Here is a 23,163-nt window from a genome sequence, read left to right on the forward strand (position 1 = left end):
TGAAATATGAATATGCTAGTATTTCGTAGACATTAATGAGGCTAAAAACAAACAGCTAATTTGAATATTTCTTGAGAGTGTAAACACAAGAACGGCAGTCCGGATACATAGGCGGAACCAAAATGGTTAGAGGCAAGCGTGTGGCATATGACAGACGGACCTTATGAAAAATGCTTCCCTTTTCTAAAGCCACAATATATTCTGTTTATCATTTTCAAACCGTGTTTGTGTGGGAAGTCTGATACCCATATACCCTGAAATGTTAACCTCACTTGCTTCAGACACGGCGTTGACTGAAAACACAGCAAAGAAAGGTGATCCAGTTAACATTTGGTCATACGACAGTTTTATGTTTGTATTCAAATGAGAATCAAAATCACATCTGAGATGAATCCATATTTTCACATTCACTGTAAACATATACTCCCATTCACATCAAAATCAAAAAAGAACAATTCTAAAGGTTTGACCATAGAGAAGATTAACATGCTCTTTTTTCTTTTAAATATATACGCAATAAAATCACATTAATAAATTAATTCCACATATATAACAATTCATAAAATGAAAGGAACTAATAATAAAACATATTAAAACTAGGAAATTTCATACATAAATATAATATTGCAACCTGATATTGTGCATATCGCTGGAACGACCATTATAATTCAAAACAACCAAAAATATTTGTGAAGTATGAGTTTGTGGTTGGATTCTACAGGAAGTGATGTGTTTGTGTGTTCGAGGCAAACAGGAACTTTTTATATCTCGGTGGTTCTGTATTGACATCATTAGTTGGTGTGGGCTTTTATATTGTCTACGCCTTCTCAGAGTCCCTTACGACCACAAAAGAGACGGTATACCTCTTCTTCTGTCACTTCCCTGCATTTCTTTTCCTCCTGCCACAATAAATATACTTTGCACACCTTTTGCACATATTTGGCAGTGTATAAAACGGTGTAAAAATTGACTATCACTTTTTTCAATATTCTAGACAACTATAGAAATATGCTCAAGATGATCAAATTTAGATGAATGAACACTGACACTTACTACACTGTTGTGCTGTGAGCAGAGGAGTGTCTTCCTGCATTTGCGCTCTGCATGCAGGCAAGGTACGGACAGATTCAAGGGCGGGGAGGGTCAAAGACTTTTTCCTCTTGGTGTCCTCAGAGACACGAACGAGTCACAGGCCTTGTGTGCACAGAGTTTTCCTTCTCTGAAATTCTCTAACGTACTTTACTTCAGAGATTACACCCGAAACGAATCATTCAGGTAGTGCATTTTGTCACAGTTCAGGTTGGAATGGAAATCTAATCTTTGTACTATGAGCAGTCTTTGTGGACTGTGCCTCAGTGCAGATTTTTTCCCGAAATGCATTCGTACATGCCGTTCAAACAGTGTAACAGATGTTCTGCCACCTTTCCAAAAACTCAATCAGGTTTGGATCTGCTAAGCAATTATTTATTCCAGAGCATGTCATTGTGTGCATGAGCACACCTGTCATTTATCCTATTACGTTTTTTTTTTTTTTTGGTCAAGAGAGATTCTATTACTATGCCTAACATTGTCCTTTCAGTGGTTTGAGATCATGTATTGTTTGTGCCTCTTGTATGTGCATGTGTATTTTTGTTAGTGTAAAAGTGCAGAATGTGGAGATTCACGTTTGTTTTATTTATTCCATTTTTTGGTTGCTCGTGTTGCGTGAAAAAGGAAACTCTTTGGAGCTGCCCCTGTACTTCCAAGCAGCTTTCGCTGCTCTTCCTTCGCTCGAAGGCGCGAGAGCGTCCTGCCCACCATTTCTGATGTTTTCTGGAAGACACAGAGCTGCCGCTCGACTAGAGGGGAGGACCTGATGTAAAGTTGAACTCTGGTTTCTGTTCAGACAGATAAGTCCAAGAAGGGAAACAAAATATATTCCAAACTTGCTTGCCTTATAGTCATAAAGCTTTACAATCCTGCCAAGAGTTCCACGGTTAAGCCATATCCTGGTGGAAATATCCATGCATGTCTTTTCATAGTCTCTCAGACCTCTCTCTCGATCAGACATCAGACTCGATGCTCGGCATCCTCTTGTAGACACGCCGAGCGCCCCCAGCGCTCAATGCCCTGGGGGCAGTGTATGTGCCGATGGGGGGAGGGGCTACATAAGGCATCACATGCTCGGGGTAATAGAGGTCAGGGGTCACCATCCCCACACCGAGCATATTGCCATCAGCCTGGCCTAATGTGAGCGGCACCAGCTGCTTATAAATGTCTGTGGAGCTGCGGCCGTGAGCTAGACGCTGGTCGTCGCGGAGCGTCTGGAGAAAGGGGTTTTCCGTTGGGCGTGCTGGATACATCGACTTGCTGCGACGGCCAATCCCGAGTCCACTGACACCCACCCCCGCGAGCGTGTGGTTTAGGTGCACAGATTGGTTTTTTAGGGGCTTGTCTGGCATCAAAGTCGCAGAGGGAATGTTGGCATAGGGCGTGTTGTCCTGCAGGCTGACCCGCCGCGAGGTACTCTTCTGCGGCAGGTTCTCATACGAGTGCTGGCGGATGATTACGCCCTCGTTCTGGTAGTGACTAATAAGACCGTCGCCCTCTTGGTCACTCTGGGGAAGATAGGCTGTGAAGGAAGCATCAGGCTGGGGAAGAAAAGGAGAGAAGGCCCTGTCAACACTTCCGCCGCCAGTGCCCCGTCCATCTGGATGGAGGAACTGGTCTTCGCTGATGTCGTACAAGTTTCCAGAGTGCAGACAGGCATCGCAGCGATACTGAGGGGACCGTACAGTGTAAAGCCCAGAGTAACTGGACACTTTCGACAGGCAGCTACGGCAGTGTGTCTGTCGTGGATCCTGAGTAGAACCAGGCCCGCCGGCGATGCTTCCTGCCCCGCCGGACTTTCCATATGTGTTGTATTTTTTATCCTTCGCAACGGCGGTTTGCATCACGTCTGGTTCATGGGCCTGGGAGAGAAGACTGCTGTTGAGCTGCAGAATTGGCTGCTGCTCAGAGGAAGAGGGGGGCCGGTGCTTGGTGTCACGGTGGTCGCTGAAGATATCTGGGTAGTGCAGCCCATGCTCCTGGTCAATGGAGTCAATGGTATAAATCTGACTCCCCTGGCTGCTCTGAGAGTAGATCTGAGCACTGTGGTTACTCTGTTGACTGGGCTGGCTCCGCAATGTTGAAAGCTCCACGTCGCTCAGGTCCCGCGGTAGGCGGTTCCGTTTTCGAACAGTTTCTTTTAACTTGTGCTGCTTTTGCAATTCCACCCGACCAGAGCAATCTGACATATCCGAGCGGGCGGCTGCATCTTCAGGCAGGTAGCGCTGGCTCTTCATAGGTAGGGTCTCAGTAGGCTGCGGGGCAGATGGTGGGGAATCATCCCCAGGCCCTTGGTTCTGCCGTAGGGTCTCCACAGACTTCTTCCACAGAGCACGTGGCTTGGAGGCAGGAGGTCGTATGGTCTCACCTCCACCTCCTGAGCCACCGTTTCCAGCAACACCTGGCTGAGCATCCGTCAAGCTCAGGGCATGTTGCCCTGGCAACAGAGTGTTGTTAAGTGGCTCTTTGTGACGGTTGCTGAGCATGGTGCTGGTATTGCTATAGGGCACGTTTTTCTGGGCAAGGTTGTTTCCTTTTCCTCCGCCCATAATTTCCAGCAAGCCCGGGGTAGGAGGGAGAATGCTACTCACAGGGCGTTTGGGCGAGGTAACTCCAAGGGTGGTGATCTCTTTAGCCGATTTCAGAAGGTGTAACATGTTGGCCTGAGGGCTGAAGCCCAACTCTGGGGCTTTCTTCATTTCGATATGGACACCGTGAATGCAACTCCAAATCCCCTATAGGGGGAATGAAGACAAAAAGGTTAAGAGAAAGAAGTAGTAGAGGCTAACACCAAAAAGTATATATTAGCACCATATTTCTCAATATAGTCTCTATGTATTTTTTCTGGGATCTGAAACTCTATAAACCGATGGAATAAAGTAATATAGCCTGCTGTGACAAACAACCGAACCCTGTAACTTTATTGTAGAGACAGTGGCTGGTGCTATTATATTCTGTTATATAAGCTCTTTCTTATTTCACAGCAAAAAATGTGTTTGTCAGCATATAAGCAGCAATCCCAACCCTGATGATGCTTTAAGACGACTGTGGTAAACAGCCACCATGACATGTTAATATGTCAAGATTGAGCAGATAATGGTTGCCTTCAGCAACGGAATCTCTCTAGTTAATTTACCGTAGTGTTTCTGTGACATACCCTGCTGATAGTGAAGAGAATTCCTGGCCGACCAGAACAGAGACCAGTGAAACAATAACGTAGCCTCCAGTAGAAGAGGTGCTCCCAGACAAAAGTAATTAGCGCCAGAGCCATGGCAGCCGCAAGCATATAGAACACACCGGCCATATTATCCACATCTAGCTGACTGCTCATCACTTCATTCTTCTCATTATGACAGATACCAGTCAGCCACTGGGCCTCCAGCTCCTCCATCTCACCTAATACACAACACAAAATCACAGTTAATGCTTATGCATGGAAAAACAGGCTGGCTCTGTTCCAAACACTAGTGAGCTGTTTACCTGTGCAGCATTTTTAAGCATTTCAGGCAATTTCCAGACAGAAAGCTGTTAAATAGGCAGCAAAATAATCTTGCCTTGTGAGATATTGTATTAAATCAATTAAAAATAAACTGAATCAAACAATTATCTTTTTTTTAGATACATTTTTAAAGTGGCATCTCTTACACATACGCTTTATGGATAACACACTACAAGATTTATGAGATGTACCATGCAAAGAGTTTATGGAAATAGTACACTAGTTAAATGTAAATTAATTACTATAACCATTATTTCACACCTGGAATATTAAAATTTAAAAAAGGTTCAACATCACTCCAGGCTTCAGTGTCATATTATCCTTAAATCAAAAGAAAAAAAAAGTAAAATAGTCTTTTATTATATATATATATATATATATATATATATATATATATATATATATATATATATATATATATATATACAGTATATACATGCAAATATTTCTTAAACATATACATGAATGAGTGTGTATTTATATATACATAATAACACAGTACACACACATATATTATGTAAACATGAACTTTTATTTTGGATGCGATTAATCAAAATTAATTGATTTGACAGCACTTATATATATATATTATATAAAGTAATTATTACGGACAATGTCAATAAAGATTGCGGTGACTTTTACCTTCTGGAAAAAGGTCTGGAAAAATCCTGTGCGAATGCCTGTGATTGCTAATGTTGTATTATCCTAACGCTTCTCCTTGTGTGTTGTTTGACCTACCGGAGCTACCGTTTGCACACCATTCTGCAGCATGCTTTCATTTAATTTCAATATGGATGGTATCCGATGAAAAAATTCAATTATGAAATTAAAAAATAGAGCCAAACCGAAAAAAAAAAAATGAGAAGACTACCCATTTTAATATATGTATCAGTTATGAGCAAGATGCTTGTCTAGATTTCGCTGCTCACTGAGGGGGGTTTATTATAAAGCCACTTCTATAAACTCATGAATTTTACTTAAATACAGATTTTATAATAAATTAAAATTATATCAATAAATAATAACTTAAGACATATACGTCATACGTGATGCACGCAAGCACAGCACATGACCTTCTGTAACGCCCACGTCTAGAAAACTCCCACTCCCACCTCTGTAATAAACACTCCTGTCCGAATCGGTACATTAAATCACAGATGTCGAGTGATAAGAATTGTAATTTAAAATTCGTTTAGAAAACTAGTTCCGTCCTAATACGACTTACTGTACATTATCCCTTACATATTTGTGTGTGCTATGTATGTTTTGTGCTTGTCAGAGTATTGTGTCAATAAAATGTGCCAAGTAAAAATATATCCAAATCATGCACTTCATGATATTTATGTAGCATCTGGATGAGCATTAACAGATTTTCTCCCTATGTAGTGTGTTTTAAATAAATAATTTATGGAATTCCATTTCATTTAGAGTGCTGCCAATGTAGAGAGCAAGGAATCTCACTAAGGTTTGGAACAGATATAGTGTTTAATACAGAGGTCATGAAATAAGTGAAATAACAAGAGAGAAATGCAGGATTTTTTTTTTATACCATCTCCAATGATCCCGAGGATAGCAAGGTCGACCAGCCGTTTCCAGTAGGATCCTTTCTGCAGGGCAATGCCATATCCTGTTGTGGCAAAGATGTAGCCACTGCCAATAGTTACTAGCTTACAGCCATCATCACGCCCCGCCATATAGTTGAGCACAGCCGCATCATATATGAAAGCATCCAGTTTCCTGTATAAAGCACATATAAAGCACAATCATTGGCTTATACACTGTATTTACAGAAGAATCAACATTATGTCTACCAAAAATAACCTTTTTGACCATGCAAGAAAATTGCATATCCCAGCCATACCCAGTCTTGAGGCTGACCAGTGCATCCTGAACTCCAGTTTGATGGTATTTCACCATGTACTGGTGCATGTCTGGGTAGTTTTTCCTGATGTTTCGCTCTGTGCTCCCATTAGGCACGGTCCCAAAGCGAAACGGTGGTGAATAGGAATAGGGACTCTGAAACTATGAAAGAGAAAAAAATACATCAATTACATAGAGAACTGTGTGGGCAGCTTATAGAGATACATGGAGAGAATCAATACAAGCTCAAACACAGAAATAAATCCAGGGAGATAAACCTAGTAACTGGTGTAGTTCAGACGCTCCATCTTGTAAATGTATAATGACATACAGACGCTTTCTTAAAACCTAGTGAGCTGTCAACTAGACAGCGCACTGTAAAATATATTTTGTCAGGTAGCCTAAAAACTGTGCTTCATGCTGTAACATCTAAATCAACTAGCTTTATTCAAGCTTTATTTAGAGAAATTAGTTATTTTCCCTGAAACAAATGGATACATTAGGTTACACCAACACATGTTATTTTTAAGGTAGAAATCAGGTAGAAATAAATTCTTATAGCACCTACTGCATATTTTTAGTGTGTTTCATCCATGGGTAAGGTAATCTCACAATGGATTTGTGATGAGCTCAGCAACAAATCATAGGCAAGATGGCTGACAGAGCCAAAGATGTTGTTTATAAATGTGTATATATATGAAGAGTTAATATATGTGATATGTAATATATATGAAGCAAAAATCGATAAACGCTGTGTTTTTAAAAAAATTAACTGACTGCTGTAAGTTATTCTCCACATATAGTCCGTTCTGAACCCCAAACAAGTTTTGTTACAAAAGCAGGTATTGTCCACTGTCAAGGCATCGCGAGTTCACATTTTACAGCAGAAACCGACAAGCACCCTTGTTGTTTGTGAACACAAGCCGATAAGTCCATTTTAGAGAATCAGCGAGCAGTATTCCAGTCAGGTGACAAGGCAGCTAGTCAGTTAGAAAAGACGTGCTAGCTGAGGGGAGTTTCATCAAAGCTGACTAAAAGTGGTCGAGGATTTATAATTTCGACTCCTGCAAATCCTTTTGCACCATACACGTCTTACATGCTTATGCGTTGCGTTTGTGAGTGAGCTCGCTTGTGTCTGTGTATGTGTGTGCCCATCTGTTAGTATGTGTGTGAGTGTGTGCACATGTGTGTTTTAAATGCAAGTACAAAGCAATTACTTGGTTTTGTTGAACATTAAATGTGGAGTTATCTGCTTTTGCTAAAAAGCGAACTTTTACAGTTTTTCTCAGTCGCTTTGGTACATTTCTCAGATCAGAATTGAAATTCTCAAAGCTACCTGTTCAATCTTCACATCATTGTGTCACTTGTGCACATCAAAAAAGCAGTTTCTCATTTCTTTGAACAAGTTGCAAATGCTTGTGTACATCCATGCAAATGATTATGTACAATTCTCTGCTGTTTCCTACATTATTAGTTGCTTATGTCATGTTGATCAAAATGTATTATAATGGTCTCTGTTAAATAGTCTTACCCCCCACAACATTTAGGCATTAGTTCATAGCATAAGTTGTCATAAAATGTCAAGAATATTTCTATACATTTCCGTTAGACGTTCACATTTCTACTTTTGTTTTTCTGGGTTTTTTTTTCTTTGTGCTATGCAGTGCTGTCTTTTCCTTTCTGTATCGCAATGACATGGTCTGTCAACAAATTACAGTACAAACAGTAAAAACATAAATGTGAATCTTGTCCAGTCTCTTGCATTCAAACTCCCACACACTAAGGTGTAACCTACAATTTACAATAATTGTCATCAAAATTTTAGCCATATTTACATCAGAACATCCCTCCAGAGTACACTGTTATATTGACAACATGACTAAGCAATTTGACTGTCTTATTCATACACAATGACACAAGGACTTGTCATTCTGATGGCACTGACATGTTCATTGACACAGATATTTACTTTTGAGAGATGAACTTAGGATTTTGAGCAAGAGACTGGCTTTTGCAGGTAATCCATGGTGTTTTGCTATTTGTACGAATTGTTTTGAGAAATGCCCTTGCTGTTTTGCAAATGTCGAGGATGATTCGAGAAATGTACCAAAGCGACTGAGAAAAACTGTAATATATATACAACCCCAAATCAGAAAAAGTTGGGACAGTATGGAAAACGCAAAAAAAAAAAAAAAAGAAGTGATTTCTAAATTTACTTTGACTTGTATTTCATTGCAGACAATATGAACACAAAATATTTCATGTTTTGTCTGGTCAACTTCATGTCATTTGTAAATATGCATCCTTTCCTGTCATTCAGACCTGCAACACATTTCAAAAAAAGTTGGGACAGGAGCAATTTAGGGCTAGTAATGAGGTAAAATGGTTAAATAATGATGTGATTTGAAACAGGTGATGTCAACAGGTGATTGTAATTATGATTTGGTACAAAAGCAGCATCCAAGAAAGGTCTAATCCTTTAGGAGCAAAGATGGGCCGAGGATCGCCAGTTTGCCAACAAATACGTGAGAAAATTATTGAAATGTTTAAAAACAATGTTCCTCAAAGAAAGATAGGAAGAGATTTGGATATTTCACATTCAACAGTGCATAACATAATTAAAATATTCAAGGAATCTGGAGGAATTTCAGTGCGTAAAGGACAAGGGCGCAAGCCTAAGCTGAACAACCGTGATCTCCGATCCCTCAGGCGGCACTGCATCAAGAATCGTCATTCATCTATAAGCGATATCACCACATGGGCTCAGGACTACTTTGGCAAACCTTTGTCAAGTACCACAATACGTAGTTACATCCACAAATGCCAGTTAAAACTGTACTGTGCCAAAAGGAAGCCCTATGTTAACAGTGTCCAGAAGCGCCGTCGACTTCTCTGGGCTCGGAGGCATCTGGGATGGACCATCACACAGTGGAAACGTGTACTGTGGTCAGATGAATCAGTATTTCAGGTATTTTTTGGGAGGAATGGACGCCGTGTGCTCCGGACCAAAGAAGAAAAGGATCATCCAGACTGTTACCAGCAACAAGTCCAAAAGCCAGGGTCTGTCATGGTATGGGGTTGTGTCAGTGCCCTTGGCAAAGGTAACTTGCACTTCTGTGAAGGCACCATTAATGCTGAAAAGTACATAGAGATTTTGGAGCATAATATGCTGCCTTCAAGAAGACATCTTTTCCAGGGACGTCCATGCATATTTCAACAAGACAATGCAAAACCACATTCTGCACACATTACAAAGTCCTGGCTGCGGAGGAAGAGGGTACGGGTACTTGACTGGCCTGGTACTTGAAGCGCAAAATGCGACAACGAAGACCCCGTACTGTTGCCCACCTTAAGACTTGTTTGCAGGAAGAATGGGACAAAATTACACCTGAAACACTTCATCACTTGGTGTCTTCAGTCCCTACACGTCTTTTAAGTGTTGTGAAAAGGAATGGCAACATTAAAAAGTGGTAAATGCTTTACTATCCCAACTTTTTAAAAAATGTGTTGCAGGTCTGAATGACAGGAAAGGATGCATATTTACAAATGACATGAAGTTGACCAGACAAAACATGAAATATTTTTTGTTCATATTGTCTGCAATGAAATACAAGTCAAAGTAAATTTAGAAATCACTTCTTTTTTTATTTATTTGCGTTTTCCATACTGTCCCAACTTTTTCTGATTTGGGGTTGTATATATATATATATATATATATATATATATATATATATATATATATATATATATATATATATATATATATATATATATATATATATATAAAAAACATACTTTCAATTAACTTTAATTTTCAAAGTTACTGTATTTTTTTAAGTTATTTTTACTTAATCAAAACAACTCAACAGCAGTTTGAAATGCACAATAAAAAACATGATTTATGAAAATTAAGAAAAACTTAATTAAAAAAAGAGTTTTCTGTTTTTGCAAATTAACTCTTTATATGTAGTTCAAAAGTTGGGGGTCAGTAAAAAAAGTTTTTAAAGAAATTAATACTTTTATTATGCAAAGACACATGAAATTGATAAAAGGGTTATTAAAGACATTTATAATCTTATAATGTTTGAACTTTCATCAAAGAATCCCCCCAAAAATCTGAATATTCATGCGATGATCATGTGACACTGAAGACTAATGTAATGGCTGCTGAAAATTTTACTTTACCATCACAGAAATAAATTACATTTTAAAATATATCAAAGAAGAAAACACTAAATAATAAATAAATAATATTTCACATTATTACTGTATTTACTGTATCTTGATCAAATAAATATAGCCTTAGTGAACATAAGTGACTTCTTTTAAAAAACATTACAAAATCTAAATGACCCCGAACATTGGAACTGAAGTTTATCAGATCATATTACAGTTACAGGTATACATACACATACAGGTTAGAGAAGCAGTTGAGAGTAAGACACTCACTATATTTCATGACAAAAAAAATTCTGACCTTTCTGTCACTGAGGCCTGTGACTTGGTCCACAAACTCCTCTTGGATCATAAAGGCAGCCAAGTTGGCAGTGTAGCTGGCCAGGAAGATCACAGCGAAAAAGGCCCATACGGATACAATAAATTTACTGGTAGTGCCCCTGGGGTTCTGTACTGGGACAGAGTTGTTGAACACCAGACCCCACAGCAGCCAGACTGCCTTACCAATGGTGAAGGAGGGTCCATGAGGGTCTTCAGAAATGTATAACAGAAAGAGAGAAAGATAGGGTGTAGTGAGGAGTGAGTAGGAAGTAACAAGAGAATTGTGGATCTACAGGTACTCAAGGTTCTTATTGTTTAAATGTTTAATATTCAAATTTTTACATTTTTACTATGTATCCTGACTGTTTTAGATCATCTTAAAGCAGAGGTTGGTTGACTGTGTGGTTGATGTTGTGTATCATACCTTTGCCCTGTGCCAGGTTTCTATTGAAACCAAGCGGACTGATGAATTCAAAGAGGAAAACAGCGATTGCCGTGACGATGAGTAACATGACAAACATCATAACCCACACTGAAGCACTGAAGGGTTCTGAGGGAGGAGAGAGAATTGAGAAAATGCATGGGGGAAGGCAGAGATAAAAAAACCCACTGATTCCAGAGGGATTTCTAAGATATTATTTAATCTAATACCTAAAAATGCAGAGGGCGACACTGTTCCATTGCTACGTGACACCATCACGCTGATGCCTGTCTCGACAAATGGGACAGAAAAGTCTATGACCTCTGACCGCTCTTCATTTATGGTCAATGAGCCCACAGCCATTACCGCCTTTTTATTGTATACCTACAGAGCAGGGAAAAGAAAACACCTCAAAAAAAGAAAACACACTGAATGAAAAAGAAATACACAAAGGTGGATGGATGAATGGAATAAAAAGATGATAGACAGACCAATAGATAGATAGACAGACAGATACATTGATAGACATAAGGAGAGAATGAGAAGAACATATGATAGATAGACAGACAGACAGACAGACAGACAGACAGACAGACAGACAGACAGACAGACAGACAGACAGACAGACAGACAGATAGATAGATAGATAGATAGATAGATAGATAGATAGATAGATAGATAGATAGATAGATAGATAGATAGATAGATAGATAGATAGATAGATAGATAGATAGATAGATAGATAGATATACAAACAGACAGACAGACAGACAGATAGATAGATAGATAGATAGATAGATAGATAGATAGATAGATAGATAGATAGACAGACAGACAGACAGACAGACAGACAGACAGACAGACAGACAGATAGATAGATAGATAGATAGATAGATAGATAGATAGATAGATAGATAGATAGATAGATAGATAGATGATAGATAGATAGATAGATGACAGACAGACAGACAGACAGACAGATGACAGACAGACAGACAGACAGACAGACAGATAGATAGATAGATAGATAGATAGATAGATAGATGATAGATAGATAGATAGATAGATAGATAGATAGATAGATAGATAGATAGATAGATAGATAGATAGATAGATAGATAGATAGATAGATAGATGACAGACAGATAGACAAACAGACAGATAGATAGATGGCAGACAGACAGATAGACAGACAGACAGACAGACAGACAGACAGACAGATAGATATACAGATAAATGACAGACAGACAGACAGACAGACAGATAGATAGATAGATAGATAGATAGATAGATAGATAGATAGATAGATATACAGACAGAAAGATAGATAGATAGATAGATAGATAGATAGATAGATAGATAGATAGATAGATAGATAGATAGATAGATAGATAGATAGATAGATAGATAGATAGATAGATAGATATACAGACAGAAAGATAGATAGATAGATAGATAGATAGATAGATAGATAGATAGATAGATAGATAGATAGATAGATATAGACAGACAGACAGACAGATAGATGACAGACAGACAGACAGACAGACAGACAGACGGACGGATGGATGGATGGATGGATGGATGGATGGATGGATGGATGGATGGATGGATGGATGGATGGATGGATGGATGGATGGATGGATGGATGGATGGATGGATGGATGGATGGATGGATGGATAGATAGATAGATAGATAGATAGATAGATAGATAGATAGATAGATAGATAGATAGATAGAACGATAGATAGATAGATAGATAGATAGATAGATAGATAGATAGATAGATAGATAGATAGATAATTCACTCATTAGGTCTTTTAGAGCGACTAACCTCCCCCACCATGCCGTTCCAAACATTATTGATCTTCTTGCCATGTTTGCCATTTGTGACCAGGTAAAGATCATAGGTGAACTTTACATTTCTGGCAATCTTCTTCAGGATGTCTATACAAAAGCCCTTGCAGCACTGCTTGACATAGGTGCCATCCGTGGAATTACTGCGGCATATACAGGCACAGAGATATAGAAACACTGAGAAAGATTGAAGATAGCTCAATCTAATAAGTTCTAAATATAACACACTAAAAAGTTCATAACCACATTAGAGACAACACAATTATTCTTGTATTCCCCAGGAAAAGAAAGCTCTCATGCTAAAGGCTAAAACAGGATGTATAATGCCTGAGGAACCAATTGGTTTATTCAAAACTGGTATTATATGCTAAAGTTTTTCTTTAAAGTTAAACAAACAAATCAAACATAACTCACTCTTTAATGCGTTTCCTGCAAGGTACAGAGTTACGCATACATGTGCCCGTAAGAATGTCCACATCATCCACTATAACAAAGGGTCTTTCCTCTAGAGTCACAATGCTCAAGTGGTTCTCATCAGCGTCCATGTCCCCAAATGAATTATAACGCGGCCATACTGGAAACTTCAACTTCAGTGTGTGGTTTTCCCATCGTCCCATCTGTAGAAATACACAAACAAACATTGACTCACAAATAAACAAGTTCCCTTTCGAAAGGGAACTCTCGCTGCGTCTAGCTGACGCTATGGGGGAACGCCCTCGGCGTGACTGGTGTCTGAAGCTACTATCGAATCACGGCAAAGTCTTTGACCGACGTCAGCCCATGACGTCATCAACGTGCGACCCGGAAGTATAAAAGGGCGCCGTGCCAACACATACACATCTTTCTCGTCTTCAGGGACTGTCTGTTTGAACTGCTATACGAGTTAAGGTAAAACAAATTCAATTATTAATACACACGAGTGTGTATTTACTGCCTGGGATCAAGAGCATGCACAGTCAAGTTCATTTGAAGTTGTTTGTGTGTGAGTGTGAGCGGTTTTCAATCTGAGATCGCTCCACTCTAGTCTGGCTTTTTTCCTGAGGGAAGAAAGTTTGGCATCTGGGACTGGATGATGCTGTCCCGCTCAAGCTGAGGCTGAGCGTTGGCATACATCATGGGTTCTCAGATGCAGCTCGCCGATCGTCGCAACGATCTGGCGGCTAACGAGACTAAACAGCAGGTGCTCTTAGGGATGGCTGGTGAGAGTGGTATGAATCCTCTCAGCCACCCTGACCGTGTATGCTGAGCTGATGAATGTTATGGAACGTACTGCAGGCAGGCTGCGGCTGCCATGTTGGCGCGTTAGAGGAGAGATCGCTCGTGGTAAATTGCACAATCGTTTTCTCCTTGAACATAAACCATCAGCTCAGATGAGCCTTCCATTCCTTCTTGATCTTCTTACAGAGATCGAGAGGGCATGGAAGAATCCATATTCGACCCAATATTCATCAGCATCAGCGTTTAACTTCGCTGATGTCGAGGGGATGGGGGAATATGGATATGTGTTGAGGCTACCGACTGGCGAGGAAAGTTTGCAGACTTTTCTCGCATTTCGTGGGCATCAACACTGAGAGCTCAAACTGTGCTTTAATGGCAGGGGCATACACGGCAGCGGGTCAGGCTGGTGCTGCTTTTCACACCATGGCGGTGTTTCAGGCGTACCAGGCGGACCTGCTGGAGGATCTCGACCAGGGGGCCGGGCTGTCCCCTGAGGCGGTTGCTGAGCTGCGCCGCACCACAGATCTTGCTCTCCGGGCCACCAAGCAGACTGCTGCTGCCATCGGCCGCTCTATGGCGGCTATGGTGGTCACGGAGAGGCATCTGTGGCTGAGCCTGGCTGATATCGGGGAGAAAGAGAAAGGCTTTCTCCTCGATTCGCCGGTTTCGCCGACTGAACTTTTCGGCACCTCCGTTGAGGCGGGGGTTGGAAAGTTCAGGGAGGCGAAGGCTCGTTCAGCGGCATTTAAGACATGCATACCGCTGAGATCCGCGCCCCCACCCAGGCAGGCGGGACCTGGTCCTTCACGGTCTGAGGACTGTAGGCAGGACCAGAGAGCTAGCGTCTCCTCTCGTGCCCCCCCCTCCGTGGAGGAGCAGGGCACAGAGGAGATGGGATTCCCGGGGGGAAAAAAGGATCTGAGGGAGGTGATCCAGGACCAACGCTCTCAGCGTTGGTGATGGATCACTTCCCTTGAGGGCGGTTACATCCTAGCCCTCTCCTTTTTCCTTTTTAATGTCTTTTAATGATTTTTTACCCAGGCACTTCTTACATCAGGCCTGAGGCGGGCCCATGATGAGTAGAACTATGTTCTGACGGCCCGCCCGGACCTGCTCAGTGAGAACGCCCCTTTCAGGCATTCAAGGGCGGTAGAACATGGTGGTGAGAACCGCACAATGAGTCTTCGCTCAGCATGCCGCAGGTGAGAGTGGTCATTTTTGTGTATTACACTAAAAATATGTATTTCTTACAGACCCCAGGTTTCCTGTATAGAGTTGGGTATTCATCAACGACTGAACGCTGAGGCGTCAGCTGGGATGTGGATGAAGGAGGCGCGTTGCTGAGGCACCGCCACCGTTGGTAATATGTACCACTTAGATCGGAGGCTCTAGTAAGGCAGGTGCTTGATGCTGAGGCATCAAGGTACTGCTAGCCTAGCTGGCTATCAGGTTAAAGAGGGGCAAATACGCTCTCCTGAAGGTCGGCTGTCAATTGTAGGCCTCAGTAGGCCTCTTGAACAAGGCGCGTTTTCAGTTGGAAGGCACTGGAGGTATGTACCGATGTGCGCATCGGGACAGCTAGCCTGGCGGCTATCAGGTTGTAGGCCTCATCAGGCCTCCCTGAAGGCCCGCTGTTAGTTGTAAGGCCTTATTAGGCCTCCCTGAGGGTGAGCTCTCAGGTTGTGATCACTACCAGAGGCAGGTTGTAGGCCTCATCAGGCCTCCCTGAAGGCCTGCTGTTAACTCTAAGACCTTACTAGGCCTTTCTGAGGGTGAGCTCCCAGATTGTGGTCACTCCCAGAGGCAGGTTGTAGGCCTCATCAGGCCTCCCTGAAGACCTGCTGTTAAATTCTAAGGTAGTAGGCCCCATCAGGCCTCCCTAAGGTGTTCCTGGGATCCAGTCATCTAAAACAGTTAAGCACGAATTGCAAACAGGTAGCAGGCCTCTCCAGGCCTCCCTAAAGGCTGATTATCTGGTAGTAGGCCTCAATAGGCCTCCCTTGAGAGCGAGTTCCTTAATCAGGATGCTCGGATAGCCTGCGTAGCTTGACTGTCGACTAGTAGGCCTCAATAGGCCTCCCTGAGGGTGAGCTCCCAGGTTGTGGTCACTCGAACGAGGTAGTAGGCCCCATCAGGCCTCCCTAAGGCGTTCCTGGGATCCAGTCATTTGATACAGTTAGCACGCATTGCAAACAGGTAGCAGGCCTCTCCAGGCCTCCCTGAAGGCTGGTTATCAGGTAGTAGGCCTTAATAGGCCTCCCTTGAGGGCGAGTTCCTTAATCAGGATGCTCGAAAAGCCTGCGTAGCTTGACTGTCGGGTAGTAGGCCTCAATAGGCCTCCCGGAGGGTGAGCTCCCAGATTGTGGTCACTCGAACAAGGTAGTAGGCCCCATCAGGCCTCCCTAATGTGTTCCTGGGACCCAGTCATTTGAAACAGTTAGCACGTATTGCAAACAGGTAGTAGGCCTCTCCAGGCCTCCCTGAAGGCTGCTTATCAGGTAGTAGGCCTTAATAGGCCTCCCTTGAGGGCGAGTTCCTTAATCAGGATGCTCGAAAAGCCTGCGTAGCTTGACTGTCGAGTCCCAGATGGTGGTCACTCGAACGAGGTAGTAGGCCCCATCAGGCCTCCCTGAGGTGTTCCTGGGACCCAGTCATTTAGCACGTATTGCAATCAGGTAGTAGGCCTCTCCAGGCCTCCCTAAAGGCTGGTTATCAGGTAGTAGGCCTTAAATAGGCCTCCCTTGAGGACGGGTTCCTTAAACAGGATGCCCGACTAGCCTGCGTAGCTTGACTGTCAAGTAGTAGGCCTCCATAGGCCTCCTTGAGAAAACAAGGGTAACCTCAGCAGGCGGTATTGCTGTCAGGTAGTAGGCCTCACTAAGGCCTCCCTGAGGACGGAGTCCCGAGCCTGGATGCTTGGGTTTCCAGCATGGCTTGCGGTTGGGTAGTAGGCCTCTATAGGCCTCCCTGGAATACCCGCTATCAAGTAGTAGGCCCACAGGGCCTCCTTGAAGTTGAAGTTCCTGAGCTAGGCACTTTGATTACCAGTTCTCTGCGAGAAATTGTGGTAGTTGGGCTTACAGCTGGAGGTTACTCGCCAGGCAGGCTCAGCTGCTCCCCTCAATGAGGGTCGTCTATGAGTGCTCAGCCGCCTGAGCCTGGTCAGACGGTCGTAGGCCTCTCATGAGGCCTCCCTGTTAGATCAGTCATTAAGGCCCTTTCGGCCTCCCTACTGCTTTGAAACACAAGCACCTGGTAGATCCTTGATTTGAGCAGGCAGACTCCCCTCGATAGCAAGGGTTGAAAAGCACTACGCTGAGTGTTGCTCTCTTGGATAACCCGTCTCTGAGTTCCGGGCTAAGTAAGACTGCCTGTGTTTCAGTCCCTTAGCTTGGACGCCCCTTGGGCACCATCCAGAGGCTCTGTTTGAACAGACAGGGTTGGCTAAACCGAAGTGTCCATAACACTTAGGGCACCAGGTCAGGCCTCCCTGGTGGCACTCGGGAGAACATTTCCCGAGTAGTGACTGGCTGGGGTTCCTTCGGGTCCCCTAGCCACATTCCCTTGAAGGGACCCCTTCTTTGGAAGTAGTGGTCCCGGGCCTTCAAGCTGTCTAGATGGAACTCCACGCAGTGCGTTAGGGTTCCGTTTAGTTGTATAGCTTGGGCTATGACCGTAGGGAGTGCTGTCACTGTCAGCCCAGGACCTGAGGGGGAATCGCTCAGGTTTTTCTATGAATTACTTGAGTTGACAGTTGTCACTGCCAATGGGCAGACACTCCCCTCAGCATGGCGGCGTTGGTATATCGTTCCCCATAGCGTCAGCTAGACGCAGCGAGAGTTCCCTTTCGAAAGGGAACGTCTAAGGTTACGTATGTAACCTCTGTTCCCTGAGAACAGGGAACGAGCGCTGCGTCGCGTTGCCATGCTTCAGGGCCTATCTGCCATACAGTCCCTTCAGACGAGAAGATGTGTATGTGTTGGCACGGCGCCCTTTTATACTTCCGGGTCGCACGTTGATGACGTCATGGGCTGACGTCGGTCAAAGACTTTGCCGTGATTCGATAGTAGCTTCAGACACCAGTCACGCCGAGGGCGTTCCCCCATAGCGTCAGCTAGACGCAGCGCTCGTTCCCTGTTCTCAGGGAACAGAGGTTACATACGTAACCTTAGACGGTTTGAAAAGGTTTGAAGGTTCTTCTCAAGTGCCATCCATTATTATGTTTGGGGACGAAAATGTGATTTTCCGCTCTTCAAAGCAAACCTTAAAAATGTTATTAGAGAAACACTGCATATTTTATCCAGCAAGCAAGCCACATTCAAACACTGGGACCATGTCTCTCTTTCCTTCAGTCTTCAGTCATCTAATTTTTCTCTTTATTTGCTAGCTGCTTACGAATAGTTGACATAAAACATGTCCAAGAATGTTTTTTTTTTTCTGTTATTATTTATATTTTTGTAACTAATCAGGATTTCTTTTTCTTCCATTTTTGCAGTAGCCTACAATTAAATCAGCGGTTTGCAACTGGTGGTTTAAGACCCAGAAATTGGTTACAGGACTTTTCTGATGGATGGGGTTTTACTTTCAGCAAGTAAAATGCAAATAATAAAATATTAACCTAACCATATCCAGTCAGGATAGAAAAATAATAATGTGCTTATCAATAATGTGCTTATTAGTTTTAAAAGGGAGGAAAAAATGATTTCTATATATTTTGTTGATTACTTTAAAAGCCTTCCAATCAAACTTTATGGTATTTTGGTGCAAATTCATCTGTCACTTGGTAAAATGACTAATACCAATATTATATTTTGGCCGAGTATTTGTTCCATGTGTTAGGCTGGTAAATCACACTTGTGCTGCTGTTTATGTATTAGCAAATTCTCAGTTTTCCCTATTCAGCCATGTCATGTTAATAACTTCGCACATTTTTGGCCTCTATGGTTCATGCTAACATTAAATCAAAGTTAATGTTGGATTTCAACAACATTTTTTGGTACTTTTGTACAATAAACAATTTTGGTCGCAACAAGATAATATTGGGGTCCTCATAAGAAAACCATTTTGGAACCACAGATCTAAATGGCCATGTGGGTAAAAATACACTTTTAGAAATGTCTTAAAGGAACACGCCGACTTTTTGGGACTTTATCTTATTCACCGTATCCCGCAGAGTTAGATAAGTCCATACATACCATTCTCATCTCGTGCGTGCCATAACTGCGGTGGGTGCGTATCTGACGGCTCCAGCTAGCCTACTGTTCAATAAGTGACAAAATAACGCCAACATTTTCCTATTTACATGTTGTGATGTGTGTAGTTACATCGTGTATTAAGACCGACGGAAAATTAAAAGTTGCACAGGGCCCTCCGTACAGTTTAATTGGGCCACCACAAGTATATTTTGATTGCCCCCCCCCATACAGTCTATTTCATTGGGCCACCATACAGTATATTTCTCATATTTCATTGAGCCACCATACAGTATATTTCTCATATTTCATTGAGCCACCATACAGTATATTTCTCCTAATTTTCATATTTCATTGCTCCCCCCATCCAGTATATTTCATTGGGCCACCATACAGTATATTTCTCATATTTTTCATATTTCATTGCCCCCCCATACAGTACATTTCATTGGGCCCCCTGTACAGTATATTTCATTATGCCACCTTACAGTATATTTCTCATATTTCATTGGGCCACTGTACAGTATATTTCTCATATTTTTCATATTTCATTGGCCCCCTGTACAGCATATTTCATTATGCCACCTTACAGTATGTTTCTCATATGTTTCATATTTCAATGGCCCCCCCCCATACAGTCTATTTCATTGAGCCACCATACAGTATATTTCTCATATTTTTCATATTTCATTGGCCCCCCTGTACAGTATATTTCTCATATTTCATTGGGCCACCGTACAGTATATTTCTCATATTTTTCATATTTTATGGCCCCACCGTACAGTATATTTCATTGGGCCCCCTGTACAGTATATTTCATTATGCCACCTTACAGTATATTTCATTGGGCCATCGTACAGAATGTTTCTCATATTTTTCATATTTCATGGCCCCACCGTACAGTATATTTCGTTGGGCCACCATACAGCTGCTGGGGACTATTTTCAGGCGCTGTGTAATATCATTGTCACCCATGGTACGGCAGAAAATTTCCTTGATCATTAGGCAGGAATGAGAGTTTAGTTCCTAGCCATATGCATATCGGTCTAGAAAATCGCAACTTTTCATTTAGTACACAATGTAACTACACACATCACATCATTAAAATAGGAAAATGTTGGCGTTATTTTGTCACATATTGAGCAGTAGGCTAGCTGGAGCCGTTTACCTCCAGTCTTTGTACTAAGCTAGGCAAGAGGTGGGTGCTTCAGACAGAGTTATGGCACGCACGCAGATGAGAATGGTATGTATGGACTTATCTAACTCTGGGGGATACGTTAAATAAGCTAACGTCCCAAAAAGTCAGCGTGTTCCTTTAAAGGCACAATATGCAAGATTTTTGCATTAAAATATCCCAAAAACACTAGCACAGTGTTATATATTTTGTCCACTTGTGTGTTTACACCTGTCGCTTGTTCCTGTTTCTCTTTATGATATCAGCTGTGTCTGCTCTTTGCTGTCAGTAAATCATTTCATGCTTTGTGTCATGTGTTTTGTGGCATTGTTCTGTGTATGATCTGTGTCTAACCCGTGACCATGTCCAGCACGTCAGGCGAGTGCTCCAGCGGTTGCTTGAGAGTCACTTATTTGCCAAGGATGTGTGAGTTTCACGCATGGTTGGTTCCGTTCCTGGGATTTATTCTTTCACCCGAGGGTATCCGAATGGATCCCGCCAAGGTAAAAGCTGTTGCTGATTGGCCCACCCTAGATAATTGTAGAACATCCAGCAATTTCTGGGTTCACCAATTTTTAAAGGCAATTAATTCAGAACTTTAGCCAGGTCGCCCTTCCTCTGACTGATCTCACCTCCATTCGGAAGCGTTTCTGTTGGTCGCTGCAGGTGAGACTGCATTTACAAATTTAAAGATTCGTTTTGTTTCGACTCCCATCCTTGCTACTCGCAACCAGTCTCGTCAGTTCGTGTGGCGGTGGTCAGGGGTGGGAGTTGGGGCAATTTTATCTCAGAGATCACCCTCGGACAACAGAATACATCCCTGCATCTTTTTTCTCATTGTTTAAGCCCTTCGGAACGGAGTTACAACACCGGGAATAGGGAGTTACTGGCTTTTAAGATGGCGTTGTAGGAATGGCGCTACTGATTAGAGGGTCCCTTTTATTGTTTGGACCGATCATAAAAACCTAGAGTATATCCGCGCCGCTAAAAGGCTAAATTCTTGAAAGGCTCGCTGGGCACTGTTTTTCGGTCGTTTCAGGTTTAACATCTCCTACCGCCCGGGGTCCAATTACGATAAGCCCGACACACTTTCGTGGATCTTTGAGGCTAGATCTACCCTCCTCGGGTGGTGGCGGTGGTCACCTAGGGGGTGGAGTCCAGAGTTTGTACGGCACTGCGCAACGTCACGGTGCCCGTAGGGTGCCTAGAGAGCCTGGTGTTTGTGCCCTAATCGGTACAAACTAACGTCCTACAGTGGGGCCACTCATCCGAACTAGCTTGCCACCCAGGAGCGACTCGTGTATTTTAATCAAGCAGCGGTTTTGGTGGCTGTCCATAGTGCAGGACGTTTGTCAGTTCATGGCGTCCTGCCCAGTTTGTGCTTCGGGCAAGGGCTCCAATCGATCCCCAGCAGGGATACTCCAACCGCTGCCTGTCCCTTGACCCTGGTCACACATAGTAGTGGACTTTGTCACAGGCCTACCCCCGTCTAGTGGCAACACGCTAGCCTTCAATGAGGGAGACAGTGACTGTCATTTTAGATCATGCTTTCCGTATTCATGGCCTCCCATGGTCTCTGACAGGGGTTCCCAATTTGGGGGCAACTGCGAGTCTATCCTCTGGGTATTACCTGCAGAGCATCTGCGGAGTTCCAGATCAACCATGGTCGAGTACGCACATAACTCCCTCCTGGTCTTGTCTACAGGTTTGTCGCACTTCCAATGCTGTTTAGGCTACCAGCCACCGTTATTCCCCTCCCAAGATTGCGACGCCATTGTTCCTTCTTCGCCTGCTTTTATTAAGATGCCTCCGTATGTGGAGGATTGTCAGAGAAGCCCTCACTCGGACTGGCGACAGGAACAAGGCGGCAGCGGACCGTCACTGTCAGGTACTGTCATGGTTCAGGGTGCATCATCGGCTTCCCACGGTTGTCTGTGTTTGTCCTGTCATTTTCTGCAGCTCGTGACCTGGACAATCAGCGCTGATTTTACAGTGCGGTTGTACACAGATCAAAAGCTGATTTCCCTCACCTGCCACTTGTTCCAGTTTCCCCTTTATCATCTCTGCTGTTTTCTGCCACTTGTGTTTTCAGTAAATCATTTCTTGCTTCACGTCATGTGTTTTAGGACTGTTTGTGATCTGTGTCTAATGCTGTTCTCTCTGTCCCGTCTTGTTCCCCGTCCTGTATGGGCACTGCATTTTTGGGTGGTCTCCACAGCCTGCTGAGCACTTTACGGACAGCTATGGAGCTCCCACAAAATTCCTCATATTTTTTTCACGTGTGTCAATACTTTGGAGGTTGTCGTTTTCCCAAAGTCAATAAACTCTGTTCACATATCCTCTGCATTTGAGTTC

General features: G+C 42.8%; 1 protein-coding gene across 1 annotated transcript in view; it reads right to left on the minus strand.

The window, feature by feature from the left end:
- Positions 1-1,535: 1,535 nt before the first annotated feature.
- The window catches only part of grin2ab (glutamate receptor, ionotropic, N-methyl D-aspartate 2A, b), a gene marked incomplete at its 5' end in the record, with an annotated part of 58,517 nt that continues 36,889 nt past the window's right edge, over positions 1,536-23,163 (minus strand). Inside the window, 9 exons of the mRNA XM_079811977.1 lie at positions 1,536-3,824; positions 4,247-4,485; positions 6,138-6,325; positions 6,450-6,610; positions 10,926-11,155; positions 11,370-11,495; positions 11,597-11,750; positions 13,202-13,367; positions 13,639-13,841. Of these exons, the coding sequence (XP_079668103.1) occupies positions 2,043-3,824; positions 4,247-4,485; positions 6,138-6,325; positions 6,450-6,610; positions 10,926-11,155; positions 11,370-11,495; positions 11,597-11,750; positions 13,202-13,367; positions 13,639-13,841 (3,249 nt within the window). The 3' untranslated portion in view covers positions 1,536-2,042. The remainder of the gene's footprint in view (positions 3,825-4,246; positions 4,486-6,137; positions 6,326-6,449; positions 6,611-10,925; positions 11,156-11,369; positions 11,496-11,596; positions 11,751-13,201; positions 13,368-13,638; positions 13,842-23,163) is intronic.

This window comes from Gobio gobio, assembly GCF_949357685.1.
Source record: "Gobio gobio genome assembly, chromosome: 3".
In the NCBI taxonomy this organism is placed as follows: domain Eukaryota; kingdom Metazoa; phylum Chordata; class Actinopteri; order Cypriniformes; family Gobionidae; genus Gobio; species Gobio gobio.